The following is a 19,290-nucleotide window of genomic DNA, read 5'->3' as shown; positions in this document are numbered from 1 at the left end:
GCCACCGCCCAATATAACGCCGTGCATAATGACCATGTAAGAAACTCCCTTTAACAGATAGTACACTATCCTTTTTGGCTCAAAATCCCGTAGTATTGTCTCTGGGAAACTTAGCTCAATTATTAAATATACCAAGTAGTATTAGCAATGCTTGAGAGATAAAAGCAGAAATTGTATCGGCCACTCTAATTATGGCTATGGGCTCGTGGTATCTACAAGGACTTTTAATACTAGCTTTCCATCATCATCTTTGACCCTCCCTGCCATATCAAATGCTTCAGGAATACCAGCGAAGCCTTCGAATCTATGTGAAACGAGTTTCGACAGGTCAGGTAATAGCGGGTTTCCACTTGAAACTAACTCTATTGCCTCTTGATAGGTATTGGCATATCTGAAGACCCCAATAAGATCGACTTCTCGAAGGGCAGCGGCTGAAATTGGGAGTGTTTGAATGGGACTACCCATTCCAATCAGCATTATTCGTCCTCCGGGTCGTGTTGACTGAACATGTTAGCAAAGGAGTAGCAATACGAACACGAACCCTTACATAAATAGCGGCTTGCAAGCAGGACTCTACACCAGTGCACTCAAACACAGCATCAACCTCTCCTATGTCAGACTTGGCCTTGATGAGCTCTGCAACTTCTTTTGCAAAAGCAAGTTTCTCTTCGATCGCTTGAGGTCTCTTCATCGGAACAACAATCTGCTCGTCGGCGAATTTATTCTGAACCGCAAAGACCACCCTGGCCTCCTGGATATCTGCTATGATGACTTTTTTGGCTCCAGAAACTTTGCACATGGCTGCGCAGAGAAGGCCCACTGCACCGGCTCCAAAAATCAGGACAGTGCTACCAGATTTCAACGCTGCACGTCGTGATCCATGAATGGCAACACCTAAAGGCTCGAGGATTGCTCCTAATTCTAAAGAGGCATTGGAAGGAAGCCTATCCTAGTCAGCACTACCCACAATGTATTCTAAGGGGAGCATACTTATGGCAATAAGCGGCAGGGTGATTTATCCTCTCCTGTAGTGTACCCTGAAAATGTGGAAAAGATTTGGCAGAGCTCCTGAATCTTAATGTTTTACAAATATTATATCGTGCTTCTTTGCAGAGGTTGCATTCAAGACATGGCAGGCCAACTTCGAGAGCAACTCTGTCTCCGGCCTTGAGGCCAGTGACGGCTGAGCCGACTTCTACTACGACGCCGGAAGATTCATGGCCCAGAGTTAAAGGCTCCTTGACTATGATATCTCCGTTTCGGTAGTGATTGAAATAGTGAAGATCCGAGCCGCAAAGACCGGTGGATTGAACAGCAACCTGGACCTCTGTTGGTTCTGGTGAGTCGAGTTGGCGATTCTCCTGCATAGAATCAGTTGGGCGACCCTCAATCAGATTTATTGGATTGACAAACTATTTTCAGGTCCTTCACCCCGTGCAACACAGAGGCCTTTACTTGGGATGTTTGGGTAGCCATCATACAATCTGATGCGATATGGACAGAATAAACGTTGTCGAGGGAAAGATAGAAGAAGTTTGTACGTCCTCTGAATTCGGATCTCGAAATACCTTTAGTTCCTATGACCGGAGTTGTACCCCACCATCCGGCGTTTGACGGGTAATTGCGTGGCGCCGGCCCGGAAAATCTCATGAACGGAGGCCGAGGTCGAATCAGATGTTGGTAATTCTGCCGAACCGATCGAGGCGGTGAGAACAGGGGCGACTTCCTTTTGCGGAATCAAATCAATCGTCACAACTTCAACTATCCGAACGAAGGGAGAAAGATGCCCCAAAACATGAGAACGACATGAGAACGACACAAGAACGACACGAGAACACCCTGAAAGAAAACCCCGCCTTGTGGAGACTCGTAGTTATATTCCCTAATTCTCTATTTCTGTTCAATTCCCTTTGACACCTCCCAGCGCCTGTTCTGTCCATTCCCACAAGTCCGTTCCTAGCTTCTCGCTTTTGGCTGTTTTGTCCAATTTATCAGTGGTCAGCACACCTACTGGCATGTAAAATGCGCCATTGACAATCTCACTCCTTTTTGCGCCGGCGGCCGCCCAAAGTTGGCTTAAGATGCCTTGTTCCTGCTTCATGATACTCTGACCTTGCATCCAAAGGGATCCATGCACCAGTGTCTTCCTCCATGGAGGCAAATTTGTTATCATGCCGGTCTCTGTTACTCCGGGGTGTACTGAAACAGAGAGGATATTTGGGTAGCGCCTTGCTAACTCAGCGGCATAGACGATATTAGCTAATTTACTCTGCCTAAGAAGCTATTAGTATGTCGACCTTCGGTAGAAAAGAATTGTGGTCAGAGCGGCGGCTGCGTGGCAGTTGTGCTTGCTCTTAGCTAAAGCCCGATCCGACGAAGAAAGGGATAAGGTCAGAGGGATCTTTTTGGCACGAGGACATCCATACCCTAGTCGATAGAACGATCCAACAACTCCGTCCGACACAGTCGTCAACTTCGGGAAATCCACTCCTCCTTTTGGGTGCATACGCCATGCTGGGGATGCTAGGCACACAATCCGCACATCTGCTGCTTCTATCTCGCTTGTATTGATCATGATGGGTAACAGCTGCTGGATCAACATAGCATGTCCTAGATGGTTAGTCGCGAAGAATATCTCGTAGCCGTCTTTGCTAAGGGACGGCGGCACATTCAGAATACCAGCGTTGCATATCAATATATCAAGTCGGTTGTGCGCGAATTTTCGAGCAGCCGCTTTGACGGACGATAAGGAGGAAAGGTCCATTTCGATAAATGTGAGAGCCGCCAAAGCTTTCGTATTTCCGACTTTATCCACCAGAGCTTCTCCGGCTTTCGCATTCCGACCGCTGAAATATATATGTGCTGGATCATGCCTGGCAAGTGCTTCCACCGAAGCAGCTCCCAACCCCGCAGTTCCTGGTGTTTGGTTAGAAGGATAGAGGAGAAGTCTAGTGAGGCGCTTTACCTCCTGTGATGAAAATGACTTTGTCCTTCAGCGAAGGAATATCTACGTCTGGATTGAAATCGGCAAACCCGTTTAAGGTAGGCATTGTTGGCTTTCGAACGAGGATGACGTGCACTCAATTTTTTGGGGCAATAAAACTAAAAGGGTAAATTCGAGGCAAGAGATCAGGTTGGGGTACTCTTGAGAGATGCGGATTGTGTTGACTTATAATGTTGCCAGTCCATGCCCTACTCAGTCTGGATATTGCTTACTGCAATCTAACTCCATATCTTTGTGCCTCACTACGCGTAAGCTTTATATGCCTATCCATACAATGCTTATCGTTGAATTCTACCTATTTTCTAACAATATCAACCTAATTTTGGTCCTCAATGGCCCAAGGTGATCCCGGATAACTTTTGGGGCGCATGTGCGTCGCTAGCGCATAAGCCGAGTGCATGAAGCTAGGATCTTGGACCGGACACTAACCCTGCTTTGTGCATTGATATCTCGCTGGCCCCGGTTCCAGATCTTCGACCATATAAATCCCTCGATATATAGCAGGCTGTCAGACGGACCTCTAGATAAGACCATAAGCTAGATGCATATATGTGAGAGCCTCTACCCTAGTGGCCCCAGAAATCTCTCCTCTCATTCGGTCCTAACATTCTTGTGGAATACACCAAAATATTCCATCCCGAAGTCAAGGATATCCATAGCTCAGTATGGATGAAGAAGGCGCAGCAATCCGTCTAGTTCCCATGGTGCAATTGCGGGAGGTAGGGTTACTAAAATTGACATGGAATTTGGAGGGCAGGTATTGACGCGTAATAGGCTGTCGATAGGGATGATGACTGGACTGGCTTGACAGACTTAAAAGCGAGGAAGAAGCGGCAGAATCGGTTGCATCAAAGAGCGCACCGTAAGTTTTATTTCTTAAGGACTGGGCGATAGGAATTTCATGGTTCTCATATCCTGTCCAAGTCTGAAGACTGGAGACAAAGCCATATATTAGGCTGCACCAAAGTATTATACTTTGGGCTCCTATTGTCCTGATATTGACAATTTGAAGGACGACGGAAGGCACTTCAAACCCAACCAGGTGCTCTAGGGCAAGGCAGCCAGCCACCGTACGCCCAATTTGTACCTGAGATTTCAATTCACGAAGTGTCGCAACAAACATCGAACCGAACTAGTCAGTTGGTATCGAGTACCAGCCGGTATTGGGGCGAGTCGGGCGACACATTGGCAAACTCGGCACAATCGCTATTACAAGCACTCGATACCCAAAATTACTCTGTACCATTACCAACACCCCAGGAACCAGCCACTAACGACCTCACTCTTATTCCAACATTCAAACTGCATAAAACAATACCGCCGGTGCTACCCTACATCACCCCAGAAACAGCCCATCTCCCAGTCCCACCTATCATATTTCCTCTAGCTCCCGACCACCGTCTTCTCATCTTGATTCAGTACAATGTGCTTCGCGCCACCCTCATCAACATGTCCATCCTTTCCCTCGAGCATCATGTCTCCTTCGATTGCAGCGCGGCCTTCACCGTCCCATATCCTAGATCGCCACACCCAAGCATCCCGCTTTCCCTCCTTCCGACCCCTCTCCAACAATCCATACCACATGAACCATGGGTAGACCTCATCCCCATACGCGGCATGCGGGATAATGTCCTCCTGAACTACGGAACCTTTGATGAGGATGATTTATGTACGGATCTGGTTGGGGGGTTATATGAGGGGTTCAATGATGTAGAAAATAGAGGGATTGTTATTTGGGGAGAACCGTGGTCTGAGGACGGCTGGGAGGTCAGTGAGGGATTTGCGGCTAAGTGGGGTTTTTTGCTGAAGGGCTGTCAGGCATTGGCTGAGGCTACCAATCGGTTTAGAGAGGAGAGGGGGGATGATAGGTTGGTGTTGGAGGTATGAATTGATAAAGTTGTATGCTGTCACAGATTTCTTGTTGAGCTGCACTTCAGAATTGCTCGAGTTTGCTTAAAATCGATCCACTGAAGAATGAAAAAATGTAAAACAAATGGCATCCTAATAATAAGACACTATCAGGGGATAGTTCGAATTCGTACCTGGGTCTATCTTTCTCTTCTAGAGCATAAAACTATGGGAGCAGAGTGGTACGTTGTAGCATAGGTAGGAGAGACACCGTTGTGGTTGTGATATATTTTGGCGAGAGTTTCGATCCACGGCCTCCACAGTTTATAACCCCAGATCCGTATAATACCCCAGAAACTAAAGCCGGAGAGCACTAGGTAGAGGGATTAAAAATAAATATGTATGTGGTTTAACAAACAACAATTATAATGGAGACCTCTTGGCCGCGTCATGGGAAATTCGTCGGCTTTTGACGGAGTTGTACCCCATACTAGCGGGTCACCCCACTTCTCCTGAACTGGACGATTGTTGTCCGGATATCGGTCCGAACTCGTGGATTTATGAACCTCACATCTTCCCACATCAGAATAGGAAGACTTCTATCTCGATCATAAAAATCCCAAAATCACAATCTATAAGCCCTCAAAACGAAAAAATGGCTAACCCAATGACTTCGATGTTCTCCCTGGAGGGACAAACTGCGCTGGTCACAGGCGGGACCAGAGGTATCGGCCAAGCTGCTGCTGTAGCGCTCGCTGAATGCGGGGCAGATATCATATTGATACAGGTGTATTTCACCGTCTCCATCATGATATAGGAGGTAATTGCTAACGCTTATGTGTTCACAGCGGGATAACACCCAAGACGCGACCTTGAAGTTGATTGAGGCCACAGGAAGGAAAGCAACAGTTTATACAGCTGACCTGTCTTCGCAAAAAGATGTCGCAGCCCTGACGCCATCTATCTTGAAGGATGGGCATAAAATCAATATATTAGTCAATTGTGCTGGAATTCAACGGCGACATCCCAGTGCCCAGTTTCCTGACAGTGACTGGAACGAGGTGCGTAGCAGAAATAAGAATGATGCTCAATGGCTTTCGCTAATGCATTATTCCAAAAGGTTATACAGGTGAACCTGAACACGGTCTTCGCCTTGTGCCGAGATATTGGAGCTCACATGTTGACCCTCGACCCTTCTCCCACCACCGGCCGTCGCGGCAGCATTATAAACTTCGCCAGTCTACTCACATTCCAAGGTGGGATCAACGTGCCCGCATACGCAGCATCGAAGGGCGCAGTGGCACAACTGACGAAAGCCCTATCGAACGAATGGACCTCGAAGGGCGTAACCGTTAACGCGATTGCACCGGGATATATTGCCACAGATATGAATACCGCACTATTGGCGGATGAGGCCCGGTTGAAGAGTATTACTGAGAGGATTCCAGCTGGCAGATGGGGTACTGCGGAGGATTTCAAGGGGAGTGTGGTGTACTTGGCGAGTAAGGCGAGTGCGTATGTTTCGGGACATGTGCTTGTTATTGATGGTGGCTGGATGGGACGATGAGGATGGACATGAAGTAATCGCTACATAACCTTAAGGTATATCAGGTCCACAGGAAAGCAGGCAGCGTATGGAGGCAATTCAGCTGCTCGCTCGCCAACTTGTAATACCCCACAGTATCCTTTATAGGCGAGATAAAAAACCTCTCAAGGTCAGTCGCAAATAAAAGCAAGAAAGGGAGGCAAAAATAATATAACAATTTTTTTTTATATACTCCAGAAGCAAACGAGTTTAGCCCGGTGTTGAATGCCTACATCTCTTACCGATTTTGTTTTGTCGCTTTTGTTTTGTCGTTTTGTCCCAATCGATCCTCTCCAGAAGATAATTTGACCTGAACTACTTAGCCAAGTGGCCGTCTTTTGTCTTCCTTAACATAAAATCGCTTATTTTTATTTATATAGGATAGGTACCTAGAGCGGAGGGGAGAAACAGCCACGTGACTCGCCTTCTAAGGCCTATACATGTGCTTTCGGATTATTACATCGTCCTGTTCAGCGGTTTTTAACACTAGAAACGTGGTGGGAGATGTAAGAGCTTTGAGACACAACATTTCTATATTTACTTAGGTAGTCGCAAGTACGACGACTGCATTGATTGTAATAAAGCGCTATGTTGAGCTCTCCAAAACCTTTGTGTGGATCTGCCTGCTCCCTTCCCAGCTACTGCCGTGATCGGTCTCAACGGATACAGTCTATATTTTACCTAGCTCCTAAGAGCTAAACATTCTTCATACAGGATAGTAACCAGTGCAATCTAACTTGCTTTGTTAACTATAAATCCTCTCCAACAGTGAAGAGGTGCCCTTTTACACGGTCTGCTTAGAATAATGCGAATTGCATAGCTTCCACTCTATTCTAGAAGGGTGGAGGACGGTTAGATATCAAAGAAGACTGATGCTCTGTACCACCATATCTTGGCTTTACAAACGCATTGAAACAGGACGTTTGAGGCTTAAATTATAAAGCTTTCTTTTCCTTTGCAATATGAGCGAACTCCTACTTAACCTAGCCCCACCAACTAGATTCATGCTGCCAACCTAAACTACAATCATTCTAAACAGATAACCAGTCATGCCTCCAAAACCTTCCTCGGAGCATGTGGAAGGCATCAGATAATGATTACTCCGGATATTTTCCATCGATGCCCAATAACACGGGATTTGACTTTGGACAGGCACCAGGACTTCCATATGGGGCTGAATGGAATTTTTGCCTTCCAACTCTTCAAGACCCCCGCCAGCTGCCTCCCGAGATGACGACTAGCCCCGAACACTTTACTGAAATAGTTGCTGCAGCTATTCAGAATGGCTACCCGGAGCATGAAATTGAAAGTGGTATTGCATCGAGTGGCTGGTCAAATCAACACTTGTTGGACAAGATCAACGGCACTGTCATGGGCTTTCCCGTCATATTCTATGCCGTCGCAAGGAACGATCTGTCGATCATCAGGTTGATAGTTAGATACGGCGGCAATGTGAATTCTTCATGTGGAAATCCGCCAGTCCCCCTTTTAGCCTTCGCCATCATCCACAGCAAAACAATCGAATGGGATACGACTGAGATGTTGGCCGCTCTTTTGAGCCTGGGTGCCGATGCCTCGGTCCTACCAAATGCTTTTTATACCCCTTTCTACGAGGCACTCCCCGGTGCTGGTCCAGACGAAACTGATCTAGGGGACATGAGCGATTTGAAATTGCAATGGTGCAAACCCCCCGATGTGCGCTCAAAACTGGCAGAGGTATTGAATATCACGCAACGATATCACTTACACCAGGCCTCCAGGTTACCAAAACCTACAGAGCGACAAAAGCAAGTGGCTCGCCGTAACGGATCCGAGAATCTCTTTGGAGTTCCTTATTTCATGATCGGCCAGCGTGCAGCAGTGCAGATGCTCCAGAAACACTTGCTACATTACATGCTCATGCCACGTAAGGATCCACTCGTGTTGGTATTTGCAGGTTAGTGATACCCATGGAGTGTTCAACATGTTCGATCAGACGTCTCTCTAACACTTTAAAGGTCCCAGCGGCCATGGAAAGACAGAGTTGGCCAGACGACTTGGGGCTATTCTCTCCCTAGATCTCCATGTGAGTGATTGCTCGATCGTAAGTAGAGAGAACGAACTATTTGGGGCAAGAGCTGAGTATTGCGGTGGATTGAGTGGCGCACCGCTCAACAACATTTTGGCGAGGAACAGCGGAAAGAGATGCATCGTCTTCTTGGATGAGTTCGAGAAGACTAATCAAGGTGTCTGGAATTCTCTTTTGCTCCCGTTTGGTAATGGTATTTTCCACCCGCCATCTTCGAGGAACTATCACTGACACTGCGTTATAGGCCAGTACGAAGATCGGAGGAGTAAGAAACTAATAGATTGCACAAATACGATATGGATCTTAGCAACCAACGCCCTAGACTGGTTTATCGTGAACCATTGCGATGACAACCCTGAGATATTCGATGACGAGGACAATCCTAAGAAAGAAGAGATTCTGAAAGAACTCGTTGAAGAAATGGAAGGTCACTTCATCAACAACTTCTCGGTTCGTAACTCTTCCGCTTCGCAGACCAAAGGAAATCACTAACAAGGACACTTACTATATCAAGGCCCCAGTCGCAGGTCGAGTATCGGCATTTATCCCCTTCGTCCCCTTCAGCCCAGCGGAAACCTACGTCGGCATCCACAAATATCTCCTACAGCTAGCAGCCGACGTTCGCCAACCAGTGAACGAGTCTTTGACTGCAGGAAACATCAAATTGATATTTAAATTCGATATAGCTCTCTGCAAGACCCTGGCTAAGAACTATACCTCCGATCTGGGTGTCCGGTGCCTGAAAAAGGCTGTCAAGGATCGTGTTGGGGTGCCGTTGAGTCAGGTATATTTGGACACTGAGGAGCCTATGCGCGACGGGGGCCCGATGGAGGAATTTGAGGTTATTGCTGTGAAGGACAAGATTTCCGTCAAGAGGGTATTATCAATACTTTGATGGCTGCGAGTTCGAGGGATCCAGCGGGGACGAAAAGCTTCTCGATGGGTTAGTGCAAGTATATGTGTGAGGGTCAATAGTACCAGAATATCTTACCCTGAGTTGCTACTCCAACGCCACTTAATATCTTGTGCCATATTATTATCGCAGCTACAACCCAATCAACACCCGACAGAAATTGGAACAAAGGCAGACAAATGGGGTATCAAATTCTGGATCAACAACGCACTGTGTTTATCTATCGTACACAGAAAAATGGTATTTCAACTCCTCCACACTCCTCTCCTCCTATCTCTCACCGAACTTTTAACCCGTTCGATCTTCCCCTATTTCTGGCTGCCTCCACAAACCATCGTCGAAGATCCCGTGCCTGCACAGTATATCTGCACCCCACATACTTTACTAGATAAATATTCCAGTCTCGTTCCCTATTAAAATCAAAAAACAAAAACCCGCTAAAAAGCTCGGACATCCATAAAAATATCGGCATTTTGCAGCCAAAGAAGAGATTCCTGCATCGAAGAGAAGGTTTGCTGGGATACCCATCCGAAGTGATATAATATAAAATGACCCCGTACCATAAACTCCGATTAGATATCTCCTTATACGAAGACATCAATAAACACATTCTCGTCCTGGAGGACCCATAGCCGAGAGATAGATTGTACGTGGACGAAGGAAACATGGCTTCATTCATCCCCGCCAAGGTTTTGTTTCCCTCCCCTTACTATCCGTGCTCACCTGGCTAGCTCCTCTCCGCATAGCAGTAGCAGCCCCCGCTACAGCCTGAGGACTCTCTCGCCCAGTTACACCCGAACCTGCTCTCCCCCTTGGCTGTGGTAGCAGGCTTGTCCGCCGATTCCCTGCCATTGAGCTCGCGGGCCGTATCTGTTTTGCAAGCGCGCTACTAGATGCCGTAGGATCACTGGAATGTGGTTGTAGTGAAGCTCGGCGATTGGCGGATGTGGTGAGTGCGGACATTGATGACTGAGTGGTGAGATGCCTCGGTCGTGCCACAGGCGATGAGTTTGCGAGGGTAATCTGGGAATAGGGGCCAGGACTAGAGATACGGTCTCGGACCCCGAGGCGGGAATGAGACATGCGAGATGGTGTAGTTTCAGGAGCTGGTGATGCGGAACTCTCACGACCAAGAGGAGACCGGAGAGGGATTTTCGAATCGTGCGACATAGATGATCGGCTGGACTGAAGGTTTGGCGGAGTGCGGGCGTGAGGGCTTGGGGTTGTTAGGCTTAAAGGCTTGAAGTTGTGGCCAATGATGGTATCTTTCGTGTTAACACTTGCGTTCCACCGTGGTCTTCCATCTAAAGTGCTCACAGGCCGAGGGAGGCGATTGCCAGTTGGGGTAGCTGAGCCCTGTCTCGCAGGTGATAGAGAACCGCGATCGGTTGGCGGGGTGAAAGTTGACAATCGATTCGCAGCGCCCTTGCGTGGAAGTTGACTCCCACTCGCAGGCATGCTAACATTTCTTCGTCTCCCACCAGGTTGTGGTAGGGCAGTCTTATTCCCAGCACGAAGCTTGCCATTCTTTGCTGGTGTGATGGGATCAAGTCCACCGCTTAGTCCTGTCATAACGACTGATGATGCAGGTGAGCTTCCCGGGGTGTCGTTGATACTGCTAAGGGTGGAGCGGTCGTTCGACACCATGCTCGAAATAGAGTCCCGGAGTTGTTGACTTTGCCTGTCTGCTTGGATATCCTCTAGGGTTAGATCCAACTCGCTCATCTGCTCTTTCAGCGTATCCCACTTGCGCTGCATATCAGAATGCAACCGCAAGATTTCGCCGTTGACGGTTAAACGATCTTTGACTCCTCGTTCGATAATGGACATAACTCGTTCAATGGCAGGGCCGTAATGCATCTTCTTCGCTTCATAACTCTCGATTTTGTTGCCCATCGTTGCTGGATTGTTCAAATGAACCCCAGCATCTACCGCTTCCTTGAGCTTGGACACACTTCGTTCAACCGATTCATACATCTTCTGTGCCTGTCGTCCAGCGCCTCTAAAGACGAGTACCCAACGATCTTCACCAAGTTCTCTCCGGAGAGTTTCCGCATCCTTCTCTAAATTCTTCCAGCTTTTCTCAAGCCCGTCACGCCGCGACTCGAGCTCCTCGCAAGCTGTAGGGAATATTTCATCCGCTCGAGCATGGAAAGTAGATAATCGCATTGGAAGAAAGTCTAACGATGCTCTCAATGGCTGCATTCGTGCAAACAATGCTAGAAGGCTTGAGTCATCCTGGGCCATAACCGCAGTGTTGGGCGAACTCGGGCTCATTGGGAAGGCACCGTGCAAGCTGAATCGATTGTTGGCCTGTAGTCTGGTTTTCGAAGGAGGGGTCTCCTCGACGATAGTTTCCAACTCATTGATGTCCATTCCATCTGCGCCTGATTCTGCCATCAAGGACTTGTGTCGCTTTTCCTCCATCTCAAAGACCAGCCGTGAGAGGACGTCGATCTCGTTCCCAATGTCCCCCAGCACGGTGTTCCAGAGTTCTTCCCACTCCATAGCGATCTCAACCGAGTTTTTGACATCCTTCAGCGTCCTTTTTATCTTCTCCCATTCTTTCAGAATAGTCTCAACCTGCAGCACAACGGTTGTGAGCTCCTCGGATGGCACTGTCGAGATATCGGGACGATTTTGTAGCGCTTCGATAGCCGAGACGTAGACGTTGATGAGTTCTTCAAAGCGGGCGATAGCATTGTCCACTTCTGCCAACCCTTCTCTGCCACCAGCGGCTGCCCATTCTACATCGTCTTCACCCTCTAGGCCAGCAATTACCTCTGATGCTTTGTGAATCCAGCTACGGATCTGCTCTGCAGCTCCCATCAATGCTTTAGAAGCAGCCTTCGAGGTTGGTATAGCAGATACTTTGGTAGATAATAACTCGGCATCCGGTAGCTGTAATGAGGTCAGTTGCGCCAGTTGATTTGCGAAAGAGACGCGCGAGAGTGTGTAGATGGAGCCGGCGCGCTGCAGTCCGAAGGGATTAAAGTATGAAGGCACCTCCCCCGTAAATTCTGCAGGTGTGGTTCCACCAGGAGGCGTGTCTTTCGCGATAGGAGGCGGTGGGATGTCCAGATCATCTGGCGGCACATTAGATCTTTCAAGATGTGCTAGTTTCGTGTCGGGCATCGCCTTGGTCCCATTGCCGTTTGCATGCTCTGGCAGGCGGTACTTCTGCGTGTCCATATTGATGGCCTCCGCATGTGTGACCATAATCTTGTCGCCCACGCTCTCGATTGAATCTCGGCGACGTGTTCCCCCTTCGAAGACTCGCCCACGCGCGTCGCCCGCCGCAGCGTCGTTAAAGCTGCCACCAGTGACCTGCGGCGTTAGATAGCCACTTGTGCCGCTCCAGGCTCGACCACGTCTCTCGATCGAGGGGTTGACGGAATTCGCCTGGTGTATGTGGTCGAGCTGTCGAATCTGATCTTCCGGAATGCGGCCTACTCGATCGGAAGGCAGGAGATTGGGGCTTTTCGACCTATTCGTGCTGGTGTTCGTGTCTTTTCCAAAGCCCAAGGCCTTTAAACGAGCAGCGAGGCCAGGGGATGGTTTGCGCGCCTGTCGATGTGTGGATACGCTTCGCTGGCTGCGTTGTTCTGCTGGACAGGGCGTGGGTTCTGATGGCGAACGGGATGGTGATGGGGATGGTGATGAATAGGAGTGATTCTGCTGCTGTTGGTGCAGTTGTTGCTGCTGCTGCTGCTGCAAACTGGAGCTGCAGTCGGACCGGGGTTGAAGCGTCGACTCGTCCGGCTGCTGTGATCCCAGGGCATCACGGAGCGCTGGCATATCTCGAGCCTCAGTGGATAAGGGTTTTGGAACACTTGATGATCAGTGTTCAATGTCTGAGGAAGGGAATCAGGAGCCGTACGAAATACAGCGACGGCCGAAGTCTCACAAGTTCGACCAGGCCCCTCGTCGACATTGACACGACACACCCAGCTGGCAGAGTGGCTTTGCCCCGGGGGGAACACCGGAGCAGCCTTAGGGGATGGGGAGAGCTGCCCTGGCTGCTGGTCTCGGAAGACAATTATTAAATCGTGGCCCTGCTGTTCTGCTGGTACCCGTGGATTTATTGAAGCCTTCGACTCAACTTCAAACAACTACTATGAAGCTACGAAGCTGCTGGTACTCTAATAACAGTATAGAATGCCGCAACAACAACAAACGGTGCTGAACCGGACTGCACTGGAGACGCGCTTGGTGCGGACCGCAGCGAAGAGACCGCGTCTCAATCTATTTCTTAGTTCGGTCCAAATAGTAGTGGGAGGCCCCCTGGCAAATTGTGGCAATCCAGCAACGAGGAAGAATCGCGAGATCCACACAGGGACGAACCATTAAGGAGTACCCGTAACCTACGGAGCATCCCGCTGTAAGTACTTTCGATTCCTACATGTTTCATATCTCAGATAGCATTCGTAGGTACTTCGTACTAGGTATGCAACTCCCCGACTGAGTTTCCAGGCAGAGGCCTCAAAAGACGACTGCCTGCTGTGAAGCCTCAGATACTGTAGGCAAACAGTTTCTTTCTGGTCGCTCCACCAGTATTATTTATCCCTTCCTCCACCACAGCTAGGGTCGCGATGCAGGTCAACGCCTCCCAATACTTACTTCGTACCAAAGGTTGCCCATGTGTGGCTCACACTCTCATCATACGGGGTGGTCCTGACCGAGCCAGCCAATCTCCCGGGAAATGATATAAAAAATACCAAGGCCCTCACATCTTCCATATTGCGCGGCGACTTGGGGGCGCTCCAACACGATACATTTCTAACTCTAAACTGCGTTCTAGAAGCACAAGTCCCGAGTTAGCCATCAGGCGTCCCAGCGACCTGGTACTCTACTGTGCCAGCGGACTGAGTGGAGCGCAAATACCGGCGTAATGGTCTCCAGTGCACAGAGGTTGACCGCTCGGCCCTCCACATAAAAAGTTTCCCCTGTTCTGCCCTTGGCAATGCCAGCCGATATGGACCGTACGCTAAAATAGGACCTTCAAACAAAATTGAGCTGAATATCAAGTGCTAGAGCAGATAAATCCCCTCGTTAGGGTTTGACCAACAGCATCCCTAGCCGGGACTGTGGTGTCCAAAACGTACCCAGTTGAAGAGAAGCACAGTGTCGAAATATGCGCCGTGACGTATGCCGCAGGTGAGATTGTTGGCTCGCGCAAGGTACACTGCGGATTGGACAGCACAGACATCAATGATGGCCAGGAAGCCCGTTGCTGAAGGAATTGTTAAGAGTAGGTATCTTTCTAGGCGTCTTTTTGCCCCAGAAAAGAAATGATACTTTACGGTGTGTACCCTTATGTTGTAGCCATATTCTCATTAAACAATTGTCTCCTATTTATTAAGGAGTACCAGTACTTAAAATAACTGCAGGTATCCTCATAGCCATTAAGTTCGTTCCATTCATTGTGACAAACGGATATAAAAACTGCAACAAGCCTATCCCATCAAATATCCTCCCGCATAGGTATCTCCACGATAAAACGAAACAACAAATCTACAATCCACCTCGCTCCAAGAGAGTATTTGTCATGACGCGAAAAGACACAAGTAAAACCCAAACATTAAGCCAGCACAGGCATATGCGTTGCCTTGCCCCGAAACTTGATCACCATCTGATGACCTTGTTGGGGAAGAACTCGTCGATGAGCTCAAGGTAGTATGGCTATGAAGATGTATTAGCTTCCAGATGTCTAGGGAGACGAGGGGATATTATACCTTCAACTCCTCAACGGTTGGGATATCATCGCTCTTGCTATACAAATCATAAGGGTTGAAAGCTCTGACAGCGTCCAACATAGTTTGGTCATGTTCATCCATGAACTCCGAATATGCACCAGCACTGTGCCATGGGTAGAAGGAATGGTAACGGATCATTGCGAGCGCCTCGGGAGGAAGGGTCGACTGATCCTTGACGATGTGATAAAGATACTCATCATGGCCCCATGAGAGCATGATGTTATCCAGTCCGATTTCTGGGTAGTAGATGCCGTTCTTGGTCCCGTAAATCTCGTGGTTGTAGTCTGGATTCCCCTTGAAGGTCTCGGGGTAGATAATCCGCTCGTCAAATGCACATCCAACTGGGAAGGTATCGCCGACGACATCCCATTGACCTTGTGCACCGAAAAAGAAGAGGAGTTTGCCGAGATCGTGGATGAGCCCGGTGAGTTGCATCCAGCGTGGCTTTCCATCCCTTCTGATAGCCTCGGCAGATTGAAGGAGATGCTCGATCTGAGAGAGTTGTGTATCAGGATCGGATTCATCGATGAGAGAGTTTAGCCTCTCCATGGCTTCCCAAATAGTCATCTTGGCTCGGGTGTTGGACTTAAAGTCGTTGCGGGCCTTCAAGTTGTAGGCCACGGTCTGCTTCTCGTGCTGCTCCTTGTAAAAGGACTTTACTCGGTCACAGGCATCTTCATATTGCCGAAATTGAGTCTTATCTTTGTTCGCATCGAACTCAGACTTCTCCATCATACCTTTCTCCTTCTTGATCTCAGCCTTGAGGACATTGACAGCATCGATGTTGTCGGACAAGTCCTCCAAGCCTTGTCCATCCCGATCATTGGAGGCCTCAAAGTCAAGGGCAGGTGCCATCTTGATAGAGGTGGAATGAAGTGTGCAGTCTCTCTATATAAAAACGTCTATTTTCTAGTTAGGAGTAAGCACGGAGCTTGTTGTAGTCAGGGTTCAATCACTTACCTATCTCGAGTGATTGGTGCTAACAAAGAGTTTGGCGCTTAATATTTCTTGTATACGGAGAACCCGCTTTAAACAGAATTAAAAATTCGATGAATGCCTCAAACAAGTTGATCGTGTAGCCTGTAAGACGATGGCAAATGCAACTGCGAAGTGATGAGAGGCAATGAAACAATATCAATGAACTTGCTCTTCTCCGCATTCCTGGGGCAGTGATGACCCCGATATTTGAGCATCAGTCAAGACGGGGTTCTCTGGTGCTACACACGAAACAGGAACCGAGTAAAAGCCGATGAGTAAAAACATCGTGCGATTGGTGCCACCCTTTTCCACTCGAGGGCGACCGTTTTCCCTGCAAAGGCCGTCGGCGTTTGACGCAAGAATGGACCACATGCTACTGTGAGACCATCGTGATTTTGCAAGGGAAGAGTGGAAAAGGCAGAGGGAAATAATGGGGCAGGGGGGAGATGGTGGGCCGGAGGCGCGGTGCTGCATTAGCATCGAGAATCTGATGTCAGGCACCTCGCCCCTCGTACGAGAGCGGAGGGGGATCCTTGAGGAGCCGTTATCTGTATCTGTTTTGTACTTCTTGTCTCTATTATCTGACAAGTAAGAAGGCTCGAAGGATCTAGTTTCTGTGGTAGAAGAACGGGGTTGTGGAGAGGCTGGTGGCGATGAGTGGAGATCCGTCGGTCACATCGGCTTATCCAGCTTCACCAACAACCACAGCCCGGGGATTGCCAAGCATAAGTAATTGAAAACAAGAAATATTCGGTATAAACCCTTCTTCAGCTAGGAGATGTCAAATGTTCTAGGCAGAAGCTCAGTCTTACGCCCCTACCAATTCCCCTCATTTGGCTTACTCCACCTAACTTTGTTTGCAAGTGCGATCGGATGTTACTGTACATGAACGTAGTTCGCAATCTTGATTATCCCACTTCTGAATTGGACCCCCCTTTCTCACTACAAAATAGCCTATAAATAGAACAAGAACAGGATAGCTTCTTGACTTGTTTACGGAGTAACGTTGCTTAGACTACATAGGTTGTCGCGTTGCAACGCAATGGCAAGTGCGCAGAAAGCCCCTCACTCGGCATAAAGCTATGCATTTTCAAATTTTAATCACTGTATGTACTCATCAGCTTTGCCTCACGCCTAAGCTTCTCCTCTAGTACAATTCAAGTCTGACAAATTTGTATGAGAACCAATACCAGCAGGAGGTAGTGCTGCCCATTCAATCTGCAAGCATAGCAGGCCAGTATTCCGCAAGCTCTTCACCACTCTTCACAGTCCGAGCACTTTTATAACTCCCGTCACTACTGACACTGCCATCTCTCTTGTCACCCAACGATTCAGCTACGCTCATATCGTCGCCATCACCCTCGTCCTCCCCGGATTCGTCCGTCTCCATAGCCTCCCCACTACCCTCCCCACCCGACGTTCCATCGTTTCCCAGCAGCAACATGTCAATCCCATCGATATATATGGTGATCAACCCCGAGATATCGAAATCCCCATCCCCAGCTTCAAAAGCCCATGCCTCTCGAAATCGAGGGTTTTCCGGTGACTGATTCTCCCGCCATGGAACGCGAAGGTCCATTCTGCGCGCGGTGTTGTAATCAAGGCATTCTGGCCATTTCGCGAGGCAGTCGTTAACCCATTCTCGTCCACAATGGCTTTCGGTGCTGATCTCTTCAATATCTGGCAGCGCGCAAGTGGGGGGTTCAAGCTGTTCAGCGTCGAGAGCCTCAATCCTTTCTCAAGTTCAGTGGAGTATCTTTTTATTTTCAAGGGCCCTTTACTTACTCGTTAAATCCCAACTTCTCGCCCAGTTTGTTATCGTACTTAATCTTGTGCTCCCAAGACAGGCGTAGATCGAGGGCGCCGGAATCGTTAAGTTGGAACATCATGTTCTTACACAGGATATGCAAGACGTTGTCGACTGCCTTAGCCTCCAGCGGAAGAGTCATGATAACGGCTGGAAGGTCGGCAAGGGTGGCGAGGCAGGAGAAAATAGAGAGGGCATAGCTGAGAGCGTCCTTGAAGATCATGTGCCGGGTGCCTCGAGGGAGACAGTTGAAGATGAAGGTTTCGTAGACAGGGAAAACCTCGTCCAGATAGAAATCAACCCCGCTCAATCCGCTCATCCCACTCAGAGTGCTTAGAGGACTATCAGATCCCTCGGGGCTCCTAGGGCTCTGGGTGACTGGAGGAGATGCCATTGTTGTTCAGTTCCTTGTTGACGTGTTGGTTGGTTCCTGGACGACGACATTTTTTGAAATGGATGGGAATTTGAATTTGTTTTGTGTGAAGCCAACGGCCGGCTGGACGACGAGAGCCTGATGAGAGCCTATGTAGCCTTTGGTGAAGCTAATCACAACCGCCGGTTGAACGGTATGTTTATTTACCATTATCAGAAGTGAGCCAGATCCAGGGCCTTGTCTACTCCAATAAGTTCTATCCCTTCAAATCCATACTCTATCTCCCTTCCATTAACACCACCATTACTAGAATCACTTTATCTATCATCTCATAACCAATCTAGATGGGTTATCCTTACAGATTTATTTATCTCAAGTTCATCTAAAATAGTTAAAGAAGTCATAGTTTAGGGACGTCTTTTAATCCTCACGACACTTCAGGTACTACAGGAATGGCGGAACAAGATCGAAGAACACAGATACCTGGGACTTAGACACTCAGCAGATAGCCCCTGAGAACAAACTACTTATGGCATACTACCTGTACTACTCATCCCTTTGACAAGGCCAATAATGCTTTGATCGCCCTAGGCAAACGACCCGCAGATGTATTGTGAATAATAGGTCTTTTTTTCAAAGGGCGTATAGCGTATCACTAAACGCAAAACCCCCTTGAAGCCCCTATTCCAACAAAACATGACAGACATCACTAGAGTGTCTACATAGATACAAAGCTCAGATATCACCATCTTACACTGAACGGCTATCCATACACGTACTTCACTATGGCACACATCCTAAGCACATTAAGCAATAAATCCAAGGATGAATATACAAATGCGGCGAACAAATCTTCGCGTTTATCATCAGTTCAGTTATATAAATCAGTATCGAAACTGTAAAATACTGCCGCTACTTTTCAGCGAAGATACAATATCCCGAACCAGTTACTTCCTAT

General features: G+C 48.3%; 8 protein-coding genes across 8 annotated transcripts; 3 read left to right on the top strand and 5 right to left on the bottom strand.

The window, feature by feature from the left end:
- Positions 1 to 195: 195 nt before the first annotated feature.
- BP5553_06066 (GroES-like protein) lies at positions 196 to 1,367 on the bottom strand (the record flags this gene model as incomplete). Its single annotated transcript, XM_032014689.1, has 3 exons — positions 196 to 501; positions 548 to 944; positions 991 to 1,367. The coding sequence occupies 3 exons, from the start codon at positions 1,365 to 1,367 to the stop codon at positions 196 to 198; spliced, it is 1,080 nt and encodes a 359-aa protein (XP_031869370.1).
- Positions 1,368 to 1,900: 533 nt separating this feature from the next.
- On the bottom strand, positions 1,901 to 3,050 carry BP5553_06065 (Oxidoreductase, short-chain dehydrogenase family; the record flags this gene model as incomplete). The annotated part of the gene is made up of 3 exons (XM_032014688.1): positions 1,901 to 2,273; positions 2,427 to 2,916; positions 2,966 to 3,050. The coding sequence occupies 3 exons, from the start codon at positions 3,048 to 3,050 to the stop codon at positions 1,901 to 1,903; spliced, it is 948 nt and encodes a 315-aa protein (XP_031869369.1).
- Positions 3,051 to 3,669: 619 nt separating this feature from the next.
- On the top strand, positions 3,670 to 4,891 carry BP5553_06064 (uncharacterized protein; the record flags this gene model as incomplete). Its single annotated transcript, XM_032014687.1, has 3 exons — positions 3,670 to 3,723; positions 3,779 to 3,866; positions 4,017 to 4,891. The coding sequence occupies 3 exons, from the start codon at positions 3,670 to 3,672 to the stop codon at positions 4,889 to 4,891; spliced, it is 1,017 nt and encodes a 338-aa protein (XP_031869368.1).
- A 616-nt stretch (positions 4,892 to 5,507) lies between these two features.
- Positions 5,508 to 6,419, top strand: BP5553_06063 (uncharacterized protein; the record flags this gene model as incomplete). The annotated part of the gene is made up of 3 exons (XM_032014686.1): positions 5,508 to 5,639; positions 5,701 to 5,913; positions 5,973 to 6,419. 3 exons carry the CDS (start codon positions 5,508 to 5,510, stop codon positions 6,417 to 6,419), a joined length of 792 nt encoding a protein of 263 aa, XP_031869367.1.
- A 1,092-nt stretch (positions 6,420 to 7,511) lies between these two features.
- Positions 7,512 to 9,400, top strand: BP5553_06062 (uncharacterized protein; the record flags this gene model as incomplete). The annotated part of the gene is made up of 4 exons (XM_032014685.1): positions 7,512 to 8,373; positions 8,435 to 8,698; positions 8,750 to 8,955; positions 9,020 to 9,400. The coding sequence occupies 4 exons, from the start codon at positions 7,512 to 7,514 to the stop codon at positions 9,398 to 9,400; spliced, it is 1,713 nt and encodes a 570-aa protein (XP_031869366.1).
- A 693-nt stretch (positions 9,401 to 10,093) lies between these two features.
- BP5553_06061 (uncharacterized protein) lies at positions 10,094 to 13,216 on the bottom strand (the record flags this gene model as incomplete). The annotated part of the gene is made up of 1 exon (XM_032014684.1): positions 10,094 to 13,216. The coding sequence occupies one exon, from the start codon at positions 13,214 to 13,216 to the stop codon at positions 10,094 to 10,096; it is 3,123 nt and encodes a 1,040-aa protein (XP_031869365.1).
- Positions 13,217 to 15,043: 1,827 nt separating this feature from the next.
- On the bottom strand, positions 15,044 to 16,029 carry BP5553_06060 (HD-domain protein; the record flags this gene model as incomplete). Its single annotated transcript, XM_032014683.1, has 2 exons — positions 15,044 to 15,100; positions 15,154 to 16,029. The coding sequence occupies 2 exons, from the start codon at positions 16,027 to 16,029 to the stop codon at positions 15,044 to 15,046; spliced, it is 933 nt and encodes a 310-aa protein (XP_031869364.1).
- Positions 16,030 to 17,365: 1,336 nt separating this feature from the next.
- BP5553_06059 (uncharacterized protein) lies at positions 17,366 to 18,353 on the bottom strand (the record flags this gene model as incomplete). Its single annotated transcript, XM_032014682.1, has 2 exons — positions 17,366 to 17,885; positions 17,938 to 18,353. The coding sequence occupies 2 exons, from the start codon at positions 18,351 to 18,353 to the stop codon at positions 17,366 to 17,368; spliced, it is 936 nt and encodes a 311-aa protein (XP_031869363.1).
- Between the last annotated feature and the right edge of the window lie 937 nt (positions 18,354 to 19,290).

Source organism: Venustampulla echinocandica, assembly GCF_003357145.1.
Source record: "Venustampulla echinocandica strain BP 5553 chromosome Unknown scaffold_3, whole genome shotgun sequence".
Taxonomy (NCBI): domain Eukaryota; kingdom Fungi; phylum Ascomycota; class Leotiomycetes; order Helotiales; family Pleuroascaceae; genus Venustampulla; species Venustampulla echinocandica.
Note: the sequence above shows the minus strand (reverse complement) of the source record. Positions and strands in the feature narration are given on the sequence as shown.